The sequence below is a fragment of the Hypanus sabinus genome, chromosome 25 (genome assembly GCF_030144855.1).
Source record: "Hypanus sabinus isolate sHypSab1 chromosome 25, sHypSab1.hap1, whole genome shotgun sequence".
Lineage (NCBI taxonomy): Eukaryota > Metazoa > Chordata > Chondrichthyes > Myliobatiformes > Dasyatidae > Hypanus > Hypanus sabinus.
This window is the reverse complement of record NC_082730.1, coordinates 12643379-12660634: the sequence shown is the minus strand read 5'-3', so window position 1 is coordinate 12660634 and position 17256 is coordinate 12643379. Positions and strand designations below refer to the sequence as shown.

Genomic DNA, 17256 nt, shown 5'->3' with positions numbered 1-17256 from the left:
ATGTATGTATGTGCCTATATATCAGGGTTTGAGACTGAGCCTAGGTCAAAGGAAATGTAAGGTAACAGCTTTGCTAGTACCACTCCTTTTTCCCGTTCATCTGAATAGTGTGCTGAACTCCTTCAAAGGAGAGATGAGAGTTTCCTATGTTGGTTTTAGAATGGAGTCACGTGTAGGCCAGTCTGGATAGACAGTGCACTTTTCCACCCTTAAAAGGCTTTGGGGGAACCCATTTTATTCAGGGTCGTACTTACCAATATCAGCTCTTTATTTCACAGAAACACTGAAACAGAAATCTGCAGCACATTGCCCACATGTAACCTACTTTGGAAACTGCCTAGAATTTCCCTGCAGCATAACCCTCTATTTTTCTAAGCTCCATATACCTATCTAAGAGTCGCTTAAAATGCCCTGTTGTATCCAATTCTACCACCTTCGCAGGCAGTGCATTCCATGCACCCACCACTCTCTGTGTGAAAACTTACCCCTGACATTCCCCCTTATAGCTTCTTCTAAGCACCTTAAGACTATGCCCCCTCACATTAGCCATTTCAGCCCTGGGAAAAAGCCTCTGACTATCCGCACGATCAATGCCTCTCATCATCTTATACACCTCTATCAGGGCACCTCTTATCCTCCATCACTCCAAGGAGAAAAGACCAAGTTCACTCAACCTATTCTCTTAAGGCATGTTCTCCAATCCAGGCAACATCCTTGTAAATCTCCTCTGCACTCTCTCTATAGTATCCATATCCTTCCTGTAGTGAGATGACCTGAACTGAACACAGTACGCCAAGTGGGGTCTAACTAAGGTCTTATATAGTTGTAACATTACCTCATGGCTCTTGAACACAATCCCATTGTTGATGAAAGCCAACACGCTATTTCCTGATGTTTTAATGAACCCCACCTGCTGAAACTGGCTTACAGTGATTTGAACTCATATTCTCTGTCTTATTGATCTAGTCCTCTGGTGCAACAACCCAGAGGTGCGGATTACTGGGTCAACAAGGCTGAGTTGGGTCAGCAGTTTTGGGCCTCTTATCTAAGAAAAGATGTGTTAGCATTGGAAGGGGTCCAGAGGAAGTTCACGAAGATGATCCTGGGAATGAAACGGTTAAGGTATGAGGAACATTTGAAGGCCCAGGGCCTGTACTCACTGGAGTTTTGAAGAATGATAGCTGATCTCATTGGAAATAATAGAGTAGATGAGAATTTCATTGTCATTACTCAAGACAATGAGATTACGGTGCCTCTGCAATCCAATCAAAATAGATATTTACTATGCATGTGGAACAGCTTAATTTAAAAAAAATCCCATATTTACATGCAATAAATGATGTCTAGAATGCATAACCCTCAAAGACCATCGGCAAGCCAGGGTGTAGCTTTATTCATTTGCACAACAAGCTTCAGGAACAAGATGTTTTTCAGTCTAATTGTCTAAACCTATTGAATATTGAAATGCCCAGACAGAGTTGATGTGGAGAGGATGTTTCCCATAGTGGAAGGGTCTAGGGATAAAGGGCACAGCCTTGGAATTGAATAACAACTCTTTGGAACAGAGGTGAGGAGGAATTACTTTAGCCAGAGAGTATTGAATCTGTGGAAGCCAAGTCATTGGGTATATTTAAAGTGGTAGTGCATAGGTTCCTGATTAGAAAGGGCATCAAAGGTTATGGAGAGAAGGGAGGAGAATGGAGTTTGAGAGGGATGATAAATCAGCCATGATAGAATGGTGGAGTGGGCTGAATGGCCTAATTCTGCTCTTAAGTCTCATGGGGGCCCTCCTGTTCCTTAGCTACTGAAACCCCTCCTGATAGAGCAGCACCGAAGGATATTCTAGGCTAATATTTTAATTCTGAGGGAGCACTACGTGTTTGGCGAACTTTAGTCATGAGTGAGAGCTCAGAGCAAGGCACAGTCTGTTCCCTGAAGAGGATATAAAAGACAAATCTATTTTGAAACAGGACAATAGAGATATTTCCAAAGCACTGACCAATATTTAAAGTCATAGAGACATGAAGCACAGAGTACAGGCAATTCAACCCTATCATATTTGCCCAACCATGATTCCAATCCATTAATCTCATTTGCTCACTTTTAGCCCATATCTTCAAAAACTTGTCCATACATGTGGCTGCCTTTTAAATGTTGAAAGTTCAAAGTCAGTAATAAATTATCAAAGTATTTATACTATTTACTTGCAGGCATTTACAGTAGAGCAAAGAAATACAATAGAATACATGAAAAGCTATATGCAAATACTGACAACCAATGTGCAAAAGAAGTCAAACTACAAATACAAAAAGACTAATAATAATAAATGGTAAATAAATAATATTGAGAACAAGAGTTGTAGAGTCCCTAAAAGTGAGTCCATAAATTTTGGAACCATTTGTGGAGTCTGTTCAGTGTTGAGGTGAGTGAAGTGATCTGCGCTGGTTCAGGTGCCTGATGGTTGAATGGTAATAACTGTTCCTGAATGTTGTTAATGTACTGACCTCAAGCAGTTCCTCAGGCAGCTCATTCCACATATTGACCGCACTCTGGTTGAACAAGTTGTCCCTCGGGTTTTTAAAGATAAGATTGGCTTTATTCATCATAGACACATTGAAACGTATAGTGAAATACGCCTTTTGCATCAAATCAAGTCAGCGGGGATTATGCTGGGCAGCCTTTTTGTGGCCTTGCATACGTCTGCATTGCACATTTTCTGTAAATTTATTCTGCATTCAGTTACTGCTTTCCGTTGTTTTACCCCAATGTACTGATGTGATGAAATGATCTACAAATATGACATACAAAACAAAGCTTCTCACTCTAAGACATGTGATGATAAGTCAATGACCAATTATCAATAAACACTACTCAAAGATACTCCACCTGCCCTTCAACACTCTGTTGTTTGTGAGAACTTGCTGTTTGTTAATCAGTTGTTGTTTCCAATGTAGCAACAGTGATTCCTTTAGTTTCCTACATTCAGTGGCCACTTTATTAGGGACAGCTAATACACCTGCTCGTTAATGCAAATATCTAATCAGCCAATCATGTGGCAGCAACTCAGTGCATAGAAGTATGCAGACATGGTCAAGATGTTCAGTTGTTGCTCAGACTAAACATCAGAATGAGGAAGGAATGTGACCGTGGAATGATTGTTGGTGCCAGATGGGGTGGTTTGAGTATCTCAGAAACTGCTGATCTCCTGGGAATTTCACATAACTCAGTCTTTGTAGTTTACCGAGAATGGTGCAATAAATTAAAAAGTAAACACTAAGTGAGGGCCTTGTTGATGATAGAGGACAGAGGAGAATGGCCACACTGGTTCAAGCTGACAGGAAAGTATTAGTAACTCAAATAACCACATGTTACAAAAGTGGAGAGGAGCATCCAAAAATGCACAGTACATTGAACCTTGAAGTGGATGGGCTACAGCAGCAGAAGACCATGAATGTACATTGCGGTCACTTTATTACATATAGGAGGTACCTAATAAAGTGGCCAATGCGTGCGTGTTGCTACAGTGTTTCCTTTTGCTTCCTATGTTGCAACAGTGGCCACTCCTCATTGGCTGTAAGCTGAGGGGCGCCACAGTGGCGTTGCCGTTAGCATGATGCGACTACAGCCCGGCGTCCTCTCAATGTCCTCCCCATGGAATGAGTAGGATTTTTCCAGATCCTCCAGTTTCCTTCCCCAATCCAAGGATATGCTGGGTAGGTTGTCACCGTAAATTGTCCCATGATTAGGTTTGGGTTAAATCAGATTTGTCAGAGGTTGCTAGGTGGTGCGGTTCGAAGGACTGAGAGAGCTTTGTATCTCTAAGTAAAAATAAATAAATAAAAACAGGATGTTCTGCAAGGGATGTGAAAGGCGCTATAGAATTGTAATTCTTCAGTAACATAACCACAGCCCAATACTTACCTCTTGATATTCTTAAAGACATTTGGGTAGGTACATGCATAGGAAGGGATTAGGAGGATATGGGCCAAATGTAGTTAAATTAAATTCATGTTTAATTATTGTTCAAACATACATGAATACAGCCGACTGAAACAGCATTCCGCTGGGGCCAAGGTGCCAAATGTACACAGCACGTACAAAATAGCGGGCAAAGGAAAATGGTCATGCAAAAAAAAAATTATATAGTCCAAGACCCTGAGCAACATGCCCCACAGATTGATTGTAGGATTCCTGGCCTTGCTTGATGGGAGCGCGAATGAGTTGGGCTGAGGGTCCTATTTCCGTGCTGTGTTAGTTGGCGACTCTATGACTTTAATTTTCATTTGCATCCCTTAATGTTCTCAACTGAGATTGTAAATAAACACGTGTCAGGCATTCAGTTTCAACTTTTAACTGGAAAGGATGTTAGAAGTTAAGTAATCACCGCAAATTGTTTCCTGCATGTTTTACCATCTGCACGTTTACTGAAGGAATATTTGTTCCGCAAGATCAGGACTGCATACACAAACAACAGAAGCGAGAGGGTCATTCCTGGGGCTACCAAGCGTTTTTCTCTCTTTTTGCGTTACTTATTTCTTATTGTAAAATACAGCAATTTTTTTTCATCTATTGCACTGTACTGCTGTTGCAAAACAACAAATTCCACGACATCATGTCAGCGATAATAAACTTGCTTCTGATTCCGAAAAATTATTTTGCTGTAAAAAGTAGCTAAAATATGAAACTCCAGAGGGTCTGCATGCATTGCAAACTAAAGTAGACTTTTGCAGACAATCTACTCCTCAAAGCTGACAGTATATACATGCACACATAATTCGGTGGTGAAGGAAGCTACTTGTAACTTTGCTTACAGTCATGCTGTAGCACATGCGGTCTATTTTTGACCAAGCATTTTAAAGGGTGGAGGCTTGGCATTGGTGGGTGGAGACGTGAAGGTGGGAGAGTCTGGTCTAAAATAAAACAGGGCTTGAAATACAAGGGAAATGCATTGACCACTGCCCCGGATTACTTCTAGCATCAGCTGATCTTGTACTTCAGCCAAGATGCAGTAATCCTTATTTGAAAGTCCACTCCTGTCCAAATATACTCAGTCTCCTTTAATTAAACCATCATTATCAATGATTCAAAAATGACAGGTGCAGAATTATTCATAGTGAATGCCAGAACACCTCTATCTTGAAACACAAAGACAAACTGGCATTCTTTACTCTCAGTTTTGCAGTATCCGCTTTGTCCGCAACATGTTTTTAACCATTTGTGGTGTGTTTGGCAATTGAAATCTTTTTGTATTTTAAAAAATACGAGTTAACCAGTATCTTGGTCCCACAGACCTCTCTCCTGCCCGCTTTGCAACATCAGGTAATTGTTAAGTAAATGTTTATATTACACCATTTAACATAAACACATAAGATCTCAATGCTGGTGCGGATGAGTCAGGAGCTTAAACACATTCACAATCACAGTGCAAAACATTACAAATTCCATAAGGCCAGTTGCATTCAAGTCATGTTTTTAAATAAGGAAGCAATTGTGCTGCAGTAATTGACTATTCTATTCAACGGAATTTAACACATTTAATAACATTCTGGGCAGCCTTTTAGAGAAATTACTTCTTGTTGAAAGATTGTGGGATTCATTTAGGATGAGGCCAGGATAAATTCCTATTGATTTTCTAAGGTCAATAAAGAGAGATATTGCTTCCTTAAATCTTGCATAAGGTACCTGTACATTTAAGCACCACAGAGTGAATCTCTTGCCTGAGTAAGTGCCCGTCTATGAAAGATACAAACAGAAACTGGAATAAAACCAAGAAAAGCTGCTGACAACCTACTGTACTGGTTTTCAGGGTGTGCTCCACTAATTTGTCCATCTGTCGTGATTTGAAGATGAAACCCGATGCCAACATTGCAATAAAGCCTCCTCACTCTCTTGATTCCTGTGAAATAGTCCCTGTCCCAGCCGAGGTCTAATTTCCTCCCAGAGATCGGATGCAAGGATCTGGAAAGGAGAGTCTCCCATCTCCCTTCCAAGCTCCCTCTTGCTTTCGTTGCTATTGGAGCTGGGCAGGCTATCCCAGCGAGAAGGCCGAGCAGAACAACCAGCCAGGTCCAGTGGAGAGGAGCCTGGTGGAACATTCTAATCAACTTAAACCGACACGTGGGTAAGGAATTGATGGACTAAAAATAACCGAGCTTCTAGATTTTCAGTCCAATGTCTGTCGGGGCTCTCTTTATTTTTGGAGCCTGCCTAAAGTACTGCTGACACATACAAAATCCAAAGAGAATATTAAATAAAACACCTTTAACACAATCAATATTTTTTTGGTGTGTAAACTTGGTGGCCAATAGATTTCACTGTTAATCCGTCCTGTGCGCACAAGCACTTTGCCTTTTGATGCGCTGACACTTGAGGTTAAAATAAAAAGATAGAACGGGATTTTTTGGGAGAATACAGCGTTTGTTAACTTGGCATCTATTTATTTTCAATCGATGATGTAGAGGCTCAAAATGCAGGCAATGCATTGAATCATTTCACATCATTACACAGGACCAACCCCCGACTGCAGTAAAGTATACTACATAGCAGCAAAGGGATTTAAGACCCGAAAACATAGAAGCTGAATTAGGCCATTTGACCCATCGAGTCTGTTCTACCATTCTATCATTGCTGATTTATTAACCCTCGCAATCAAATTGTCCTGCCTTCTCCTGTAGCCTTTCACGTCTTTACTAATCTAAAATCTATTCATCTCTGCATTAAATATATATATATGGTATATTTAAAGCAGTGGTTATATACACACGTACACATACATAATTTTACAAATATATATTATAATAAATACTAATTTTTCATACAAGCATATTTGCAGATTTTAGGCATGCTTCAGCCCTTCACTTTGTTTAAATATTCAAACAACACAGACACACACTAGGAGGGAATGTTTTCCACCGTGCATTCTTAGCCAAGCAAGTACCCCTTCCCTCAGTAATTAGAATGTGTTTCCTCCTTCTCTCACTCCTCCACCCTGCATTCAACCCCACCCTGTTAAATAAGCACACCATTCCTCAGCACAATCCACATTTCTGCTGACAGCTTTGGTACATATCCAGGAGGAGTACTACCGACGGGGAGTGCAGTTCGTTACAGAACATTCAATGAACAGAGTGACCGATTGGTGCCGCAGACCAGGAAATAGCGCACAGTGGTGTTTGAACCTCCAGGGCTGGGGGGAAAGCAGCAGTTCATGATGGCAGTTTACAAGGGATGCTGATCACTCCTGGGCTCTGGCCCAGAACTTGCAAGATGCCATTTCAGCTTTCCCAGAATTAGATTCCCATCAGCTTCAGAAGCTTCACAAATTTGCAAGGACGTAAGCAGCTACAGAGAGGAGCGAACTCAGCCTCGCACATCACGGGCACAGCCCGCCCTGCCATTGGAAGTATTTGCAGGGCGCGCTGTCTTAAGAAGGCAAGGCCTGTCATCGGCCAGCCCCACCATCCGGGCCATACTGGATTTTTGCAGTTGCCGTCGGGCAGGAGGTATAGAGGCCCAAGCAGCACACACAAAGTACTGGAGGAGCTCAGCAGGTCAGGCAGCATTTATGGAGTGGAAAAGAAGTCAGCATTTTGGGCCGAGCGCCTTCATCAGCATTGGCAAGGAAGCAGGGTGGGGGGGGGGGGTGGGGGGAGTCAGAGGAAGAAGGTCGGGGGTGGAGGGACGGGAAGGAGTACAAGCTGGCGGGTGACAGGTGAAACCAGGTGAGGGGGTTGGTGGGTGGGTGGGCAAGGGAGACGAGAAGCTGGGAGGTGGTAGGTGGAAGATGTAAAGGGCTGAAGAGGAAGGAATCTGATAGGAGTGGAGAGTGGACCGTGAGAGAAAGGGAAGGAGGTGAGGCACATCACCAGGTTCAGGAACAGCTACTTATCTGACGTTATGTGTCTGCGATGTTGGTGCAAGTACGTTTTTCATTGCACAGTGCAGCTCCTTTGGCCCACATTGCCGTGCTATCCTTTTAACCTGCTCTGAGATCAGCTAACCCTTCCCTCCCACATAACTCTCCATTTTTCTATCAACCATGTGCCTATCTAAAAGTTTTTTAAATGCCCCTACAACCCCTGGACGCACATTCCACGCACCCACCACTCGCTGAGTAAAAGACTTAACTCTGGCACCCCCCCCCCCCTCAATACTTTCCTCCAATCACCTTAAAATTATACCGCTGATTTTGCCATTTCAACCATGGGGAAAATTTTCTGGATATCCCCTCTATCTATCTATCCCCATCATCTTGTTCACTGCTATCAAATCGCCTTTCCCTCCTTCCGTGCTCTTGTGCATATGACAGTAAATCCGGTTTGACTTTGAGTAATCACAGACAAATGTACAAACGTATCAGTTGATAAGAAATCTAGGAGAGACCATCCCCTGTTGCGTTATCTCCTTGTTGTCCCGTACGTTGCATAGGTCGACTGCATGGAACAGTTGCGAGAGCCCCATCTCCAAGTTACGTGGATTCAGTTCCAAAGATATGCGCAGTGCAGAATTCTAGGTCGAAACTCCAAAATGCAGTGTTCATTGTCGGACATCGCAGCTTAGCACAAAAGAACATAAGGCACAGTTACAAAGTACTGGAAAGTTCCCACACTGTCATCTTCTCCCCAGGCATTATTCAGAGTTCAGGTTCAATCCCAGCAACAGTTATCTGGACTCTGACAAGTGTCAGTTTTCTAAATGTCCTGGGTGTTCACAGAGCACTGTAACTTAACATACTGATATTAGTTGGCAATAGGATGTTAGCCTTAATGGCAAGAGAATTTTTGAATATAAGGAAGTCTCACTGAGATTACATGGAGACATAGAGTAAAATACTGTTGATGCTGGAATCTGGAGATAAAGATCAAGGATCAGATTTATTCACCATATACACTTACAAGTACTAGAAATTTGCTGTGGTGTGACGGTCAGGGCACAACATGCAAAACCCACATTAAGCAATTATAAATAATAAATAATTATATTAAAATACAATTATATAAATAATTAATATTATAACATATAAAATATAAGTATGAATATGGAATAAAATATGCATAAATATGCATGTATTTACAATTTAAACAATGTAAAATGTGGTTTAGAGTGTCTGCAGTGCAGTGGAGTGACTGGGTAATCGATAGAGGGGCTAAGTAGATGGTTGATCAGATTAACTGCCTGAAGGGAAAAAACTTTTAAGGTGGTGTGAAGTTTTTTGTTTCAGGAGGCCTAAAGTGCTTTTTAAAAGAGAACTTCTGGAAGAGGCATTCTGTAGGGTGGGTAGAATCTGCGATGATTTTTCCTGTCTGCTACTTTGTTCTGGACACACACATAACTTAGAAACAGAGACAGCAGGTGTGTACAGAGGAAAATATTCTTCACCAGTATCTAATCTTAACGATATGCATTCAAAATAGAAACAAAACATTGGTCAGTAATGGGGAAAGCAGGCCATTCCCACATTCCAGCTGACACCATTTAGTCTTACAAACTTCTATTTTGCGCTACACGTTTTAGCATCAAATTTAACTCCTTCCTTACTCTTTGTCCGATCAGTCCCTCTTCAGTCCTCCCTGTAACTTAAAACAGGTTTGATTACTTAATGTTCCATCTCTGAGGAGGGTTTTCCACTAGGACAATTTCCTGCAGATGCTTCTTGTAGTGTTTTCCTTTTTATAAAATACACGTAAGTATTCTGTCCTTCACCATAGTTGGCTGCATCTGAAATTGATGTGAAAGAGTTCTCTGTAAGACTTTCCTTCATCAGTGCAAGGGCCTTCTAGCTCAAAGTTCAAAGTAAAATTTATTATCAGAGTAAATATGTGTCACCTGCCGGCTGGTGGCGTAGTGGCATCAGCACCAGACTTCGGAGCAAAGGCTGCCAAGTTCAAATCCACCTGGCTCCCTTGCATGCTGGGTTGCCCGTCGAGCTAGCAACTCGGCCTTGTAAAAACAAGAAAGCCTGCTAAAAAAAAGTGCCGTCACGACGGCATCCTGGTGACTCCACTGGGAGTTAAGGGCTTTCTTCTTCTTCTTCTTCTTCTTCACATACATGTCACCACATACAACTCTGAGACTCTTTTCCTACAGGCCGAACTTAGCAAATCTATAGAATAGTAAATGCAAACTGTAAACATCAGGAACGGTTAGCTGTAAACAAACTGGGCAAGCACAGATAAAATAAATAGCGTTGTGGTGAACTACATATACCTGTCTGGACACGCCCCCCCCCCCCCCCCACTGACTGCACCTGTGGCTCCCGGTATAAAGTCGATTGGGGCCTGAGCCCTGCCCTCAGTCTCCAAGATGTAGCATTTTTCTCAATTGCTGCTTGTTCTTTCTTCCAGTCAATAAAAGCCTATATCTCGCCTCACATCTCAGAGAGCTATTGATGGCGCATCAAGCATTAAATAACGAGCATGGATTAACAATACAATGGAGTCCTTAAATGAGAGTAGCTATCCCCTCTTGTTCAAGAACCTGATGGTTGACAGGTAGTAACTGCTCTTGAACCTGGTGGTGTGAGTCCTGAGGCTCCTGTACCTTCTACCTGATGGCAGCAGCAAGAAAAGAGAATGGCCTGGGTGGTGAAGATCTTTGGTGATTGATGCTGTTTTTCTATGGCAATGTTTCATGTAGATGTGCTCAATGGTTGCGACGTTAATGATTAAAGATTAGAATAGTTTTATTTGTCACATGCACATGGAAATATTGAAACGTACAGTGAAATGCATTGTTCTGCATCAACGACCACCACATTCTGAGGATGTTCTGGGGGGGCAGCCCCCAAATTCAAGAGGTACATAATTATAAACAAATATGCAACAATTTTAAATGTTGCACCATCTCTGAAAGAGATCACCTGACAATCCCTGCTGTTCAATGAGACTTACAGGAATCAATAAGGTCCCTGAATCCTTTGTGTATCTTTTTCACTCAGTCATAGTAAGTCGACATTGCTGCCAGCATTTGTCACCAATCCCAAATTACCCTGAAGTTGAGAATCAAGCACATTAGTGAATTTGAAAGTTCAGGAACAGCTACTTTTCTACGACCATCAGGTTCTTGAACCAATCTGCACAAGATGGGCCTGTATTGTGCTGTAAGTTTTCTATTTTTCTGGTCCTAACCCCACCTCAGCAACAAAACTCTACAGCTACCTCTTACACCAACACAGATTCGCTTCTGATTGTGTTTTTGTTTCTGCAGTAATATCCTGTCTTCTTGCTGTTGGCATCAGGAAGAAAGTTCAGGAGCCTCAGGACACAAACCACCAGGTACAGGAACAGTTAATATCCCTCAACCATGAGGCTCTTGAAGCAGGGGGGAAAACTTCACTCATCTTCACTCGCCCATCGCTGATCTGTTCCCACAACCCATAGACTCACTTTCAAAGACTCTTGATCTCATGTTCTCAACAATTATTTATTATTATTTTCTCTTTTGTATTTACACAGTTCGTTGCCTTTTGCACATCAGTTGTCTGCCCTGTTGGTGTGGTCTTTCATTGGTTCTATTATAGTTATTGGACATATTGAGCATGCCCACAAGAAAATTAATCTCAGAGCTATATATGTACTTTGATTTACTTTGAACTATGAACTTTGAAGTTTTCCTTCACTGCCTTGTGTAATTGATGTAGAATGTGAGCTCTGTGAATTGTCTGAACACACATGCCTGTGACACTGCTACAGGCAAGAATTTCATTGTACCTGTACCTCACCATGCTCATGCACACAACAATAAACTCGACTGGACTGGGGTGAGAAGTACCCTTCCCTGCTGGACATAAGTCAGTCAGATCAGGTTTTGCAAGAACCAGAAGTTTCATAGTTACCATTACTGAGCGTATCTCCAATTCCACATCCATTCACTAACTTCTATGTCACATCATCTAAGACTCCCACCATCCAGGCCGTGCTCTCTTCTCACTACTGCCATTGGGCAGAAGGTCCCATATCATGAGGTTCTGCAACAGTTATTACTCCACAACCATTAGACTCCTGAAATGGCGTGGATAACTTCATTCACCACAACTCCAAACTGATTCTGTGACCTAGACTTACTCTCAACGACTGTATGATGCTTGTGTTCTCAGTATTATTTTTATTCATTTGCACAGTTTGTCTTCCTTTGCACATTGGTTGTTTGTTAGTTTTTGCTTATGCACAGTTTTTCATAAATTCCATTGTATTTCTCTATTTTAACCATATAACATATAACAATCACAGCACGGAAACAGGCCATCTCGGCCCTCCTAGTCCGTGCTGAACTCTTAATCTCACCTAGTCCCTCCTACCCGCACTCAGCCCATAACCCTCCACTCCTTTCCTGTCCATATACCTATCCAATTTTACCTTAAATGACACAACTGAACTGGCCTCTACTACTTCTACAGGAAGCTCATTCCACACAGCTATCACTCTCTGAGTAAAGAAATACCCCCTCGAGTTTCCCTTAAACTTCTGCCCCCTAACTCTCAAATCATGTCCTCTCGTTTGAATCTCCCCTACTCTCAATGGAAACAACCTATTCACGTCAACTCTATCTATCCCTCTCAAAATTTTAAATACCTCGATCAAATCCCCCCTCAACCTTCTACGCTCCAATGAAGAGAGACCTAACTTGTTCAACCTTGCTCTGTAACTTAAGTGCTGAAACCCAGGTAACATCCTAGTAAGTCGTCTCTGCACTCTCTCTAATTTATTGATATCTTTCCTATAATTCAGTGACCAGAACTGCACACAATATTCTAAATTTGGCCTTACCAATGCTTTGTACAATTTTAACATTGCATTCCAACTTCTGTACTCAATGCTTTGATTTATAAAGGCCAGTGTTCCAAAAGCCCTCTTCACCCCTATCTACATGAGACTCCACCTTCAGGGAACTATGCACTGTTATTCCTAGATCTCTCTGTTCCTCTGCATTCCTCAATGCCCTACCATTTACCCTGTATGTTCTATTTGGATTATTCCTGCCAAAATGTAGAACCTCACACTTCTCAGCATTAAACTCCATCTGCCAACGTTCAGCCCATTCTTCTAAACAGCATAAATCTCCCTGCAAGCTTTGAAAATCCACCTCATTATCCACAACACCTCCTACCTTAGTATCATCGGCATACTTACTAATCCAATTTACCACCCCATCATCCAGATCATTATGTATATTACAAACAACATTGGGCCCAAAACAGATCCCTGAGGCACCCCGCTCGTCACCGGCCTCCATCCCAATAAACAATTATTCGCCACTACTCTCTGGCATCTCCCATCTAGCCACTGTTGAATCCATTTTATTACTCCAGCATTAATACCTAACAACTTAACCTTCCTAACTAACCTTCCATGTGGAACTTTGTCAAAGGCTTTGCTTAAGTCCATATAGACTACATCCACTGCTTTACCCTGGTCAACATTCCTCGTAACTTCTTCAAAAAATTCAAAAAATTTGTCAAACATGACCTTCCACGCACAAATCCATGCTGGCTACTCCTAATCAGATCCTGTCTATCCAGATAATTATTAATACTATCTCTAAGAATACTTTCCATTAATTTACCCACCACTGATGTCAAACTGACAGGTCTATAATTGCTAGGCTTACTTCTAGAACCCTTTTTAAATAATGGAGCCACATGAGCAATACGCCAATCCTCCGGCACAATCCCCGTTTCTAATGACATCTTAAAGATCTCCGTCAGAGCTCCTGCTATTTCTACACAAACTTCCCTCAAGGTCCTGGGGAATATCCTGTCAGGATCCGGAGATTTATCCACTTTTAAATTTCTTAAAAGCACCAGTACTTCCACCTCTTTAATTGTCATAGGTTCCATAACTTCCTTACTTGTTTCCCACACCTTAGACAATTCAATATCCTTCTCCTTAGTGAATACCGAAGAGAAGAAATCGTTCAAAATCTCTCCCATCTCCCTCAGCTCCACACATAGCTGACCACTCTGATTCTCTAAGGGGCCAATTTTATCCCTCACTATCCTCTTGCTTTTAATATAACTGTAGAAACTTTTTGGATTTACTTTCACCTTATTTGCCAAACCAACCTCGTATCTTCGTTTAGCTTTTCTAATCTCTTTCTTAAGATTCCTTTTACATTCTTTATATTCCTCGAGCAATTCCTTTACTCCATGCTGCCTATATCTATTGTAGACATCCCTCTTTTTCCGAACCAAATTTCTAATATCCCTTGAAAACCATGGTGCTTTCAAACCTTTAACCTTTCCTTTCAACCTAACAGGAACATAAAGATTCTGTACCCTCATAATTTCACCCTTAAATGACCTCCATTTCTCTATTACATCCTTCCCATAGAACAACTTGACCCAATCCACTCTCTCTAAATCCCTTCGCATCTCCTCAAAGTTAGCCTTTCTCCAATCAAAAATCTCAACTCTAGGTCCTGTCCTGTCCTTCTCCATAATTATATTGAAGCTAATGCTATTGTGATCACTGGACCCGAAGTGCTCCCCAACGCATACATCTGTCAGCTGACCTATCGCATTCCCTAACAGGAGATCCAACACTGCCCCATCTCTAGTCGGTACTTCTATGTATTGTTGCAAAAAACTATCCTGCACACATTTCACAAACTCCTGTAAATACTATCTGATGCACCATTAATAACTCACTCTGAGACGTAAGGCGAGATATCGGCTTTTATTGACTGGAAGAAGGAACCAGGAGTGAGTGTCCATCATACTATGTCCTGGAGACTGAGGCCGAGTGTCAGGCCTCAGATCGCCTTTATACAGGGGCCTGTGGGAGGAGCCACAGGAGCAGTCAGCAGGGGGCGTGTCCAGACAGGCACATAGTTCACTACACTATCAAGTATTTCTATCAAGTATTATCAAGTACTATCAAGTATTTTCCTGTAAATACTTGCAAGAAAACGAATCTCAAGGTAGTATACAGTAACATCTACTTAACATTGATGACAAATTTCACTTCGAGGTTTTTTTAAATTGATTTTTGAGGTTTTGGATTCCCCAGCAGCCATGGTGGGATTTGAACTCGTATTCCTCGATGGATTATTGCTTCAGAACTCTGGTTGCTCGTTCAGTAACTTAATCGCACTCAGCTTTGCAGAGAGCACTTAACAAGTGGGACTTGTATATCTGCGACCTTGGAGCTGCGTATCCTGTAGAACAGCAGGGGCAACTCCTGTGGGAAGCATTCCTCGAATTTCAAGGAAACTTGAGAGATGGGAACAGCAGTAGGCCACTCAGCCCTGCGAACCTGCTCAGTTGTTCTGTTCGATCATGGCCACTTACCATTTGCCTGCTCTCATCTCATACCAGAATCAGAATCAAGTTTATTATCACAGACATAAATCATGAAATTTGTTATTTTGCGGCAGCAGTATAGAGCAATACATAAAATATAGAGCACTGTACAAAAGGCGTAGGTATACAGTCGGCCCTCCATATCCGCGAGGGTTTGGTTCCGGGACCCCAAGATCCGTGGGTGCTCAAGTCCCATAATTGTTACACTGTATTGTTCAGGGAATAACGACAAGAAAAAAAAAACTCTGTACATGTTCAGTACAGACGCGACCATCGTAGCTCTTCTGGGAACGCTGATGCTGCCTTGGCGTCAGCCGATGCAGATTCTCCCGTGATCTTTAAGTTCTTGAGGCTGCAGTGCCTTACATAGCTAGCCAGCCATCCCTTACTAGCTTTAAACTCCTTCCTCTCGATCACAACACAAGTAGCGACCGAACGAGATGCGAGGTGTACAAGGTTCAAACAACGAGTGCTGGAGAAAGAACTTCTGGGTTTTTTTAAATCCCAATCCGTGGTTGGTTGAATCCATGGATGCGGAACCCACGGATACGGAGGTCCAACTGTATATTTATAGCTAGGGTGCTTAAGACTGTTGCACAGTACTGTGTATGTTAGCATGGAGCAGAGGGTGAGTTTGTAAATCTGGTGTGAGCGAGTGATGCTGGGAATGGCAAAAGTGGAGCACCATGGGCGAGGTGTGGGACAGGTGGCAGAGAAGGAGAGTCAGGGGCAGTAGTGGTAGCGCGGGTGCAGACACGCTCCAGGCAAGGTCAATTGATTTCAAACAACTGATTTATTGATCGTTACAGAATATCCTTCTCGTGCTTTCCATTCCTTCCCCTCTCCCTTTCCCTTTTCCCAACCATGATTCCTATCTGCCTGCCCCCTTCCCACTCTCAGTCCGCAATGGAGACCGATAACAGAATCAGGTTTATCATCACTCACATACGTCATGAAATTCGTTTGTTGTTTTTGCAGAAGCAGTGTAGTGCACTACATAAAATTACTTTAGTAGTGTGCAAAAGTCTTAGGCACTCTACACACACACACACACACCCCCCTAGGACTTTCACACAGTACTGTACTATAAATTACAATAATATATTAAAAAAATTAAATAGTGCAATCTGGGAGCACAGCTCGAATGCCATATTCAAGTTTGCTGCTGACGCCATTGTCATGGGCTGAATCAAAGGTGGTGATGAATCAGTATACAAGAGGGAGAGTGGTGAGTGGTGTCATAACAGCAACCTCTCACTCAATGTCAACATGACCAAGGAACGGATTATAGAGTTCAGGAGAGGGAAACTAGAGGTCCATGAGCCAGTCCATGGAGGATCAGAGATAGGGAAGGGAGGCAATTTTAAATTCCGAGGTGCTACTATTTCAGAGGACCTGCCCTGGGCCCAACATCGAAGAGCGATTGTGAAGAAACCACTGCAGCAACTTAGGAATATGCAGATATTTAAACTGACAGCCTTCTATAAATGTGTAGTGGACAGTATTATGACTGGTTGCATCACAGCCTGATATGGAAACACCAATGGCCCTTGAAAGGAAAATCCTACAAAAAGTATTGGATCGACTCAGTGCATCATGAGTAAAGCCCTCCCATCCACTGAGCAAGTCTACGTGAAACGCTGTCCATCATCGGAGATCCCCACCACCCCTCTTCTCACTGCTGCCAGCAGGAAGAAGGGTACCCGAGCCTCAGGACTTAAATCACCAGGGTCAAGGGCAGTTACTATCCCTCAACCATCAGGCTCTTTAACAAAAGAGGATTAAAGCGACATGGGAGATCGAAACATCGAGGCGAATGCAGAGAGTGAGCGCTGACCGCCTGTGTTTTATCATTGGTGGGATCGCTCTGCTGCCCGAGAGGGGAGAGGCTGCTGCTGTTCCTGGAGAATGTTATCCAGGTTTTCTGCATTTTGGACATGGATAGGAATATGGACATG

General features: G+C 42.4%; 1 protein-coding gene across 1 annotated transcript in view; it reads right to left on the bottom strand.

Annotated features, from left to right (window-relative positions):
- The window catches only part of LOC132380882 (fibroblast growth factor 4B-like), a 60782-nt gene that overhangs the window by 19037 nt on the left and 24489 nt on the right, over window positions 1-17256 (bottom strand). Inside the window, exon 3 of the mRNA XM_059949800.1 lies at window positions 5792-6104. Coding sequence (XP_059805783.1) covers window positions 5792-6104 — 313 coding nt within the window. The remainder of the gene's footprint in view (window positions 1-5791; window positions 6105-17256) is intronic.